The 10,804-nt window shown below is 44.5% G+C and overlaps 1 protein-coding gene across 2 annotated transcripts in view; it reads right to left on the minus strand.

Moving 5' to 3' along the window:
- ASTN1 (astrotactin 1) overlaps positions 1-9,285 on the minus strand; it is a 267,479-nt gene extending 258,194 nt beyond the window's left edge. For both annotated transcript variants that reach the window (XM_008145884.3, XM_028152060.2), the window contains exon 1: positions 9,003-9,285. In XM_008145884.3, the coding sequence (XP_008144106.2) occupies positions 9,003-9,285 (283 nt within the window). The remainder of the gene's footprint in view (positions 1-9,002) is intronic.
- Between the last annotated feature and the right edge of the window lie 1,519 nt (positions 9,286-10,804).

Below are 10,804 nucleotides of genomic sequence, written 5' to 3' on the forward strand. Positions count from 1 at the left end.
CACACACAAAATAAGGCTACTTCACATAGAAATATTGATGCAAAGTATCATTAATAATAAAACAGAATCCAACAGCATATTACAGAAATAATGCATCATTTACCTAGTGAGGGTTGTTTCAGGAATGCAAAGTTCAATACTAGAAAATCTACTTATACAAGTCATCCTTTTAAGAAATATAAATATGATTATAAATACTGAAAACTATTTTAATTAAAAAATAATTTTGGGTAATAAAGAACACTAAATTCTTATTTAAAACTACATTTTTTATCTCTTTTAACCCAAACTCCATTATCGTAATATCAAAACAGCAGATTTGTTACCATTAAAGTCAGGAAAATACAATAACCCACGTTATCATATTCATATTTGACATGGTACTGGAGTTACTACCAGTGCAATTAGACAAGAGAATAAAATTAGAAGTATAAACACTTGAGAGGAAGATATAAAATGATCAGTATTTGCATATGATATGTCTGCATAACTAAAATATCCAAGAGCACCAACTGAAGCATCCTGAGAGCTAGAGAACTCAGTAGGCAGCAGGTTTGAAAATTAAGACACAAACATCAACAGCTTTCATATACACAAATCGTAATCATTTAGAATATATCTATAAAAAGAATATACTCCTTTTACAATATCACAAAAAATAAAATACCTAAAATTAAATCTAGCAATAAATAATAAAAGCACTGCATGAGAAAATATATTCCTTTAAAACTCTACTAAAAGGCAGACTAAAAGACTTCAACTAGCTTCTTAAACAGAAAAACTAAATATCATAAGAATTAAATTATTCCTTAATTTAAAATTTTAACAGGATTTGAATAAAATACCACCAGTTTTTGTTATTCTTTCTTTTTTGTTGTTTATTTTTGTTTCTTTGTTGACTTTTTTTTTTTTTTAGAACTAGACAAAGTTCTTTGAAAATTTACATGAAAATAAATGGCTCAGGGGATGTCCAAGTGCCAGTTTAGACATCGCTCTCGCAATCTGGGACTACTGGCTCCTAACCACTCGCCTGCCTACCTGATTGCCCCCTAACTGCTCTCCTGCCAACCTGATCGCCCCCTAACTGCTCCCCTGCCGGCCTGATAGTCCCTAAATGCTCCCCTGTTGGCCTGACCACCCCTAACTGCTCCACTGTCTGCCTGATCACCCCTAACCGCCTCTGCCTCGGCCTCCACCACTGCGGCTTTGTCGGGAAGGACATCGGAAAGTCATTTGGTTGTCTGGTCTAATTAGCATGTTATACTTTTACTAGTGACCCGGTGCATGAAATTTGTGCACATTAAAAGGGGATTAATTAGAGGAAATAATTTAATATTGCTATTTGCCCTTTCTCTATAATAGAAGTGTCAGAGATTAAAGAAAATTAGTGAAATGTATATGAAAACCTTCCTCCTGTCAGAGTCTGGGGCTCCCCATGGGACCCAGAGTCAAGTCCCCGCCCACCCACATGCACCTCAAAAATCACGTGAGACCTAGACCAGGCCGCGCCCTCCCCCCCCAATTGGGCTAGATCCAGACCCAGCCAGTCCCACCCTTATCAAGCCCTGTCGGGCAAGGGGTGTAGCCTCAGGTCCCTGCTGATTGCTCGTTAAGGCTCCTTATGGGAACTTGGCCTCAGCTGTGGGTGCAGCCATCTTTGTGATGGAGTGATGGTCAATTAGAATATTCCCTCTTTATTAGATAAGATTAGTATAGATTAGTGGGAGATAAAAGACAATTCTCTCATGTAGAATAATTCAATATAAGTTATGTAGATACTTTTTTAAAGAGGTAGACCTTAACTCCCCATTCCTTTGGTATGGACTACACATAATAATGTCCTTCAAAAAGTACAGTGTGGACATAAGGGGAAAAAGTGACTTTAATACCTGACCAGGACTCCTCAAAACTGTCAAGGTCATTAAACCAATTCTGAGAAACTGTCACAGGCAAGTCACCCCTAAGGAGAGGTGATGACCAACTAATGTGGTATACTAGATGGGATTTTGGAACAACAACAAAAAAAGGTATCGGGTAGCCCTAGCTGGTTTGGCTCAGTGGATAGAGTGTCGGCCTGCAGAATGAAGGGTCCTGGGTTCAATTCTGATCAGGGGCACATGCCCGGGATGCAGGCTTGATACCCAGTAGCGGGCGTGCAGGAGGCAGCTGATCAATGATTCTCTCTCATCATTGATTTTTCTCTCTCTCCCTTCCTCTCTGAAATCAACATATATATATATGTACTAGAGGCCCAGTGCACAAAAATCATGCACTCGCAGGGGGCGGGGGGGGGGCAGTCCCTCATCCCAGCCTGCACCCTCTCGCAGTACAGGAGCCCTCAGGGGATGTCCAACGGACAGCTTAGGCCCACTCCCCACAGACATCTTGAGCGCTGCTGCCGAGGCAGGAGAGGATGCCGCCACCTCTGCGGTGCTCGCCAGCCACGAGCCCAGCTTCTGGCTGAGCAGTGCTCCCCCTGTGGAAGCACACTGACCTCCAGGGGACAGTGCCTGCATTGAGCGTCTGCCCCCTGGTGGTCAGTACACATCATAACAGCCGGTCATTCCGCTGTTCGGTCAATTTGCATATTAGTCTTTTATTATATAGGATATGTATGTATATATATTTAAAGGATATCTGGTAAAAACTAAGGAAATCTGAATAAAGCATGGACTTAATTATTCATAATATATCAATATTGGTTCTTTAATTGTAACAAATGTATCATACTAAATGTAAAATGTTTATAAAGGGAGAAACTGGATTTGGGGTCTATGGGAACTCTGTACTATCTTTGTAATTTTTCTGTAAATCTGAAACTTATAAAAATGTTTTTTAAAAAAAGCAAAACCAAGTAACTGCCAGAATGTTTGAAGTCCTTCTTTCCCTCCATTCACATCATCTTCCATTTCCACCACACATAATACCATCCTTTATTTTGCATTTCTTGCTTCCTTGCTCTTCATAAAAACTTTGCCACGTTTGGATGTCCTTGAACAATATCTTGTTTTGAATTTTATATAAATGAAATTGTACTGTATGTATTTTTCAGCTAGTAGCTTATCCTCATTTACCATGACAGAGTGTGAGATGTATCCATGTTGGTATATGTGGCTACAGCTCATTTATTTTCATGGCTGAATGATGTTTCATTGGATGACAGTAACACCATGTAAATGTCCAGATTCCTGTTAATGGACATTAGGTTGTTTCCAGGTTTTGCTGTGACCAACAATGTTGCTACAAATATTCTTGTGTACACATGTAAGAATTCCAGTACAATAAACACCTAGAAGTGGAATTGCTGAGTTATAAGGTATACACGTTTCAACTTTATTTACAACGCCAAATTGTTTACAAAAGTTGTCATGTCAATTTAGATCACCATTGGCAACAATTTACTTTTTCCAAATTTCGAAATTTTGGGAACCTAGGGATCAATAGAGGCACTTTTGTTTTTTTCTCAGTTTTAAACTGTCTGTGATTAGAAAATAAAATGACTATTACATATTTGTAATAAAAACAGGGTGATAGATGCTGAATTGTGGTACATGAGAAATTACCATAAGCCTTAACTTGTCCTGGGAGATTAAACCTCAATATAGTGATTTTTCTGCCATCTGTGTGCATATATTTGAACTTGGTGTAAAGGGGAAGAAATAAAGACTTGACATTTTCTTGCTGAAAAGGTGCCAAGTTTTGTTCTTGTGAACTGGCCTTAATCTAAGATTGGTTTAATTACATTCCTAAAAAGAAGGGAAGGAAGAAAGGAGGATAGAAGGAAAAGAGAGGGAGGAAGAGAGGAAGGAAAACAGAGAGAGAAGTAGGGAGGAAGGAAGATATAAGCTCTATAAAACAGGCCCTTAATCTTCCCTCCAAAGATGAAGAAATTAAGCTTGTATTTCATTTTTCCTTGAAAAACTCCAATGACTTGAATTTAAGCCATATCAGTATATCCAGAAGAGCATCTGAATTGTAAAATTCATCACTCCCTCATTCAAAATTCCTTTGATGTAAAAAATCTACATTTCTGTAGAGAAACCGTAAAATATTAACACTATGAATTAGTGCATTCTGCAGGCATGAGTGATTTTAAGTTCTGCAGACCCTCACTGAAGATTGCTACCATTCATCCTCCCATGTCTTGGATGGGCTGGCACTCTATACAAATTTGTTTACCAGTATTGTTGATCTAGGCAGCTCACTGTAGCTGAGAACAAAGAAGGGAAAATAAACAAACTGTAAAGTTTCCTTTCAAATGGAGACATGTGTGAAAAGGAATGTTAGGGATGCTTCCTGGTAAGCTAAAGCTCACCACTAAGTAAAACTCTGATATTACATTCAAAGCCAATCGGAAAGCCCAGTAATTGCTCCTCTGCAACTGTACTGGCCTCTGACAGTGGGTTCCAAGCACAAGGCCATGGAATTCCAAGGTCAGTGCCTTGTGAAGGGAGCTAGAACTACAGCAACTTCTGGATGACTCCATTTGACAGTGGAGCATCCTCCCTGGGTTCCCAGTTTGCATTTCCATGGGGCCCTTCTAAGAAGAGCACTGGACACGTGGACTTCACCCACATATCACAACTGCGGGTGCCAACACACCATGGAACATGGCTACCCAAACGTGGAAACTGCAAATAAAATAAGAACTCCCCTATTCTGCATAGGGAAGTAGACTAACTTAGGTAAATATTTTTCGATGAAGCTCACCCTGTGCTGCATTAAGGTTTGTGTGAGATATCACTCCGTGGGCAAGGATATTCAAAAGGACTCCTCTATCCAAACGAGGTGAGTGTGCGTTCCCTGTTCTAACCATTGCCAGGACTCCTTTTATCCAATTAAGGCATGTAAAACAGTAACTGAGAGAAAGCCTTAAATGCCAACAGACCTGAGTTTGCGTGATGGATCCATCACCTGTTAGCTATGTGACCCTAAGTTACTCAACTTCCGGAATCATTCCTTTTCTCCTCCACTGGAATACGTGGAAAAGCCAGGAGTTGACACCGGATCTGTCTTCAAAGCCTGTTCTTTTAACCACCACACTGGACTGTTCCAGACGCTTTCAACGGCACCTTCCTTGTGGGAACGCACTACAGCTCTGAGGGCTGGCTGATTTATCTTCAGGAGGACCTTCTTCAATCACAACCCTGACAGCTGAGGCTAAACTCCAAGGCAAGGGAGAAAGCTTGCCTCACTAAGCTTCACGCATGCGCACACTCGGTAGTTGGGTCTGAGGCGGAGGCGCGCCCCTTTCAAGCAGTAGTAAGACGGTAAGTTATGTCCTGTCACAGCACAGGAAGTCACCCTCGCGTGTGGAAGCCACCCTGCAGGTTAGCCAGTGGTCTCCAAATCAAACGTGGCTCCAACATGGGAATGAGCGCTGTTTTGAAAGCCGAGATACAAAACTAAGGTTGACGGCGGAAAATTTCATTGCCGAACCTTGACAAACTTTTTACATTCTCCTGAGCGGGGCAGAGGGCTTACGTATCTAAATATTTTAAACGCGAAATTACAGTTCTTTTGTGATGCTGTAGGGAGTTTTACAACACTGCGGAAACAGGTGTAGATTACCTCACTTAGACTGGCCGGCCAGGTTAATTGCCGCAAAGAGGAGGCTCGGTCACGGTGCAATCAGTATTTGTGAGAAGAACGGCATGCCTCGACTGAAAACATTCACATTCAAAACACTTTAAAACTATGCAACCAAACAACGCACAACTGAAAGTCGCACATGCACCAATTCGCAAACCTTACCTCCAACAACAGGAGACGCCGCCACCCCTTCCGCTGCCCGCTCTGGATTATCCAACAAGCAAGATGGCGACGGCGATGCCGCAGTGGCCGCTGGGAGTCGGCTGCACCACGTTCTGCGTCATCAGCCTCGCTGCCTGGTTCTAAGTGGAGAACCACGCCCCACTCCGCAGAGCCAGGTGCCACCCTCCCCACTCTCCTACCACAGGCTGATCTCCATCCCCGCCATACACACGCCATTCCCACCTTCACTCCCGCCACATCGTTTACTCAGCTGTTTGCCATGATGTCAAATGGCTTCACCTTATCCCAGGCCAAGCCAAATCAAATCTACCTTTAATTCCGATCATCTGTGTTTTTTAGTCCATGAATAGAGCACAGAAGTGGACGAAGACTGCTTTGGAGGGTAGGAAAGGCTTCGTAGAGATGTGACATGGGTGCAGGTTTAGAAGAAGAATGGATGACTGACTGCCAAGTGGAGAAGGCAGGGAAAGCATTCTGGGCAGAAGGAACAGCATGTGCAAAGTCTTGAGAGAGTCCTGAAAGGCCATAGCTGGCTTGCAGGAATAAGGCTGGAGAAACTGGTTGCAGCTGGAAGACCCTTGTCTGCCTCACTGAAGTGGCAGAACTTGATCCTGGAGACGAAAGGAAGCCAAAGGATCTGATTTTGGTTAAGGGCCCTAGTCAAGCTCATGTCTTCATGGTGTCTGATCTAATCATGCAAGTATCTCCTTCCTCAACTTTCCTATGCCACACAATCAGGTGTTCTAACTTGCAGCTCTTACAGCTTCTCAGTTTCTGTTTCCACTGGCTGGAGAACACCTGAGGGTGGGAATCTTTTAGTTTTTTAACTTCTGTGTCTTAATAGTGCCCAAGCAAGTAGATGCTCAATAAATTCCCAGGATTGACTAATTCAGATTTTTTTCCAGGGGATAAAAGCAAACTATGTTCCAGAGATACGAGTAAGGAAGGCTCAAAATCTAAGTTACCACAGCCCTTACTATTGGCTACAAGTGGTAGGACCCAGGACCACAAAAGTTAACTTCAAAAGCAACTACACTTGAGTCTACATTCCATGAATTTGGATTCCTCTCCCTTTCTGCCCAGCTTTGCCCAACCACTCAAGCTGATGCACTCCAACTCCCCTGGGAATACTGGGCCAGAAGGAACAGGTACCAGCTCATCTCTGGTTCTAACACACCCCATTGGCTGGGAGGGTGGTGGACAATCAATGCATTTAGTAAGTGCATCTGGCTCTAAAGTAAGAGAGAGCGCCTGTTCCTGTGTATAAATGCCAAGTTGCAAGAGGTTACCATAGCAACTCAACAGGGTGCTGCAGTGGGCAGCTTTGCACAGAGGTGCAGGAAACCCATTCTTTAACATCTGGGCTTTTGCTGTGAACACTGGATCCTAATAGGCACATCATAGCTTTAGGCCTTAGCTTTGGGATTCTGCAAAAAAAAAAGGAAGTGGAATTTTGAATATTTGCTAATCTCCCTTTTTTCATGTACCACTCATATCCCTTTTCAGCACAGTAAACACTGCATGTGATGCAAAAAAAAAACAGGCTCTTTATAAACACATAACCCCCTATACTCATTCTTATGTACTATGATGAACAGATTGTACTTGCATATCAGCAGGACTTTGGCATGAAATTTACATCCACTGAATAACCAGCAATTGTACACTGTAATGAGCAGCATATCCACAATGTCTCCATTATTCCCAGTCAGTCCCTAGTTCTCATTATGTTACAAGTACATTTTTAATGCAAAAATAAATAATGCCATCAAGAGCGTAGGTGTTCTTAATGGGGTTGCCTGAGCAGCACTCTAGGAACTGTAAACCAACTTTTCAAAGGCCAGGCAATTTCAGAAATAGCTTTTCCACAGGGGTGGGAAGTGAAGGTTTACTCACCCACTTCTTGATGTGTTCAGTGTGAAGATATCTCTTGTGAAGAAAGAGCATGAGAACATGTTGAATAACATTCCATGTGTAGCTCTAATCTACCTGTGGCCATTAGGAGGCCATGTCCCTGCAAAGTGAGCCCTAGTTGGTAGGGCATTAAGTAGCTAAAACAGTCTCCTAGACATTTGCATTATTTGTTCTTGAATGTAGAGACTCACTTGTGGTTATCTCTGAATTCTCTCCTGGGCAAAATAAGCATGACTTACACCATCACTAAAGAAATGGATTGCATAGTAGAGAGCTACACGTGCACAGAGTGAGAGCTACACGTGTGCATGGAAAAGTGAGGGAAATTTTGGTTAAACGAAGTCACATGAACCTCTGCAAAGGTGCTGCAAGGTACCTTTGCAACTTGGAAGTGGAAAGGGGGTTGGGGATTAGAAGTGAGATAGAGTTTCCAGTACCTGAAGGAGTTTCATGGCCTAAGAAAATTACGTACCAAGAGAGATACGTAAACAGGCAAGCAAGCAAAGGAAGGAAGGAAAAGCCTCTTGCCCAGGGAGGCAGGTGTGCAGGAATGCCTAGGGCCTAGGCCTATCTAAGGTGTCCTGGAGAACAAAGAGGATGCCAGTATCAATGGAGTTCAGCTGGATAACTTCTTTATCCATGGACTTGTGAGGTGGCATGGAGATGTGGACATGGCTGTTATATATGTAGGTATGAAGGTAGGACGTGCCAGGATGGACACCAGGGGTATGGGAAACTTGAGTGTTCTGAAGAAAGGCCAGAGAGAGTGTCAGTCAGTACATGGTGACAGAAAAGGAGCTCTCAAGAAGACCAGAGATCCAGCCAATGCAATGTGGCCTGCACATGCCTGGCAAGGTGACAAAGGGATGTCTGTCTCCTACGCCCCCAGGAAATGTGCGAGTGGAGTGGGTATCCAAGGGGTGTGAAGGGAAGGACTGAGCATGTGGCCAGGGAGTCCGGAGAAAGGCTGCGCTGGTAGCAGCACACAAGTGCTGTCCATGTGCTCCTGAATGAGAGCTGGGAGGTCAGGGATGGGGAGAGGTTTCTGAGAGACTGGCAACCTGTTCCTTTGAGTCAGGGCAGCTGAGGGAGGTTGAGGGCCCAGTGTCCAGGTAGGATGTGGGAAGAAGCCAGGTGCACTGAGGCGCTAACCTGCAAGTGGGTGTGGAGAACGCCTGGTAGGGGGAGGATCCAGCGAGGTGAGGGTGGGGGAGGGGAGGTCGCCGGCATGTGGGTGGGTAGAGCGAGCCGATGTGGGGGGTGGGGGTGCCCGGCCAGCGCCTCGGGCCGCCACGACGTTCCCCGGGACTCACCCAGCACGAAGTAGGGCAGCTCCGTGTTCTCCAGGTCGTCCACCACGACCATTTCTCCCGGGAAGTCGTTGCGCACCGAGAAGAGGAGCTTGGGCTCGGAGGCCGAGGGGCTGTGCATGATGCTCAGGTCGTTCTCGCGCAGGAAGGGCAGCGCCGACACCGTGATGCTTTTGAGCTTGCACTCCAGCTCCTTGGAGGGATCCGCGTCGCCCACTGCCGTGGCCAGCACCGCCGCCGGCCCCCAGCAGCAGGCGAGCAGGGCGCAGAGCCCGACTAAAGCCATCTTGAGCCCGGCGCCTTCCTCCCAGCGCCGCGAAGGTGGGGGAGGACGCGAGGCGAGCGGGGAGGGCGCGAGCGGGCGCGCGCGGGAGGCGGGGGCGGTCGGGAGGGGACGCGCCGCGGGGGAGCCCAGGTTTCCCCCACCGGAGGCTGCTTGCAGCGCGGGGCTTGGGCGCTGATGCCTGGAGAGCCCGCGTTCTTTGTTTCTCAGAGCTGCTAATCCGGGGAAGGGGAAAAGGAGGGGGTAGGAGGGGAGAAAACGGGAAGGAAGGACATGGGGAGGAAGGGAGCCTAGGATTCTAGGGGAGCAGATCCGTCCCCAGCAGGCTGCCCGTGCCCAAGCCTTTCTCCTCCTCTGCCTCCCTCAGGAGGAGCTCACTCTTGGCCATTAACTACCAGCAAGGCATTTTTAGAAATGGGTCTAAAATCTCCCCTCTAGCAACATCATCCGGATGGCTGGGAAGGGCACAAACACGCATACGCCTTAAGGTGCTTATTCAGAGCAAGTGGTGGAGGTGTGTGGGGGGGTGTTAGCCCCAGTTATTTTGTGGACATAGGTGGTCCCATTCTGTCTTGTTTAAACCACTAGTTGGACTTGTATACCGGATAAGCCGGTGCTGGGATAAACACACTGTGTATTTTTTACTCAACACTAACTTTGCAGAAACAGTTAAAGAAAATGTTAGTTATACAGATAAATATAGATGGAGAGGTAGATATGAACAACAAAGAGCAAAGCCAGTCTACTGCACACAGTGAGCAGGAGACCAGAACTTTCATTTGTAACTTCTCTCTGCCTCTTGGTTTCATTTCTGTTATAAATGTTATCTGTTATAACCAATATACTAATAAAGATGACTTGGGGGGGTGCTGGAATAAATGTTGAGCCTTTAATTTTAGAGAATCCAGTAAAGTGAGAGGAATTGGGAGAAAAAGAGACAAACTAAAGTTTCAAAGCACTCTGAACAAATGGAAAAGGACTAAAAGAATATCCGTGGGTAGGGGCCAAGTCAAGCCCAGTCCAATCAAAGAGCAGAACTGAACAGATAAAAGCAACAATAACAGCAAAAACGCATTTACGTTTCCATTAGTGCTGGGCAGTATCGCCTTAGAGTGATGACCTTAAGCAATAAACAGCGGTAGAAAATGACATTTATGTGTGCTGGAATCTGATCTCTAATGGAACTTTCACATGATAACAAACAATTTTTTGAATGGTATGCCCCTCCACCATCTTGATTCAATGCTGACTTAAATACTAGTGATATAAGGCTGTTATAGGTAATTCTTACTCCCTAGGAATTTATTGGACCACACTCTTCAAAGAGGACCCCCCATTTTAGAAACAATTTCACTCTTATTCTTCCTGGTGTCAATTTATTGGCATATGCGAATGCATGGCCTTAAAAAAAAAAAAAAGCTTTGCCATATATTTAACAAAGTTACTCTAATTGATGGATGGGAATAGAGAAAATGAGCCATGATTACCATAAAAAAGAAAAAGAAAAACTTTATTGCAAGTC

Source organism: Eptesicus fuscus, chromosome 22 (assembly GCF_027574615.1).
Source record: "Eptesicus fuscus isolate TK198812 chromosome 22, DD_ASM_mEF_20220401, whole genome shotgun sequence".
Classification (NCBI taxonomy): domain Eukaryota; kingdom Metazoa; phylum Chordata; class Mammalia; order Chiroptera; family Vespertilionidae; genus Eptesicus; species Eptesicus fuscus.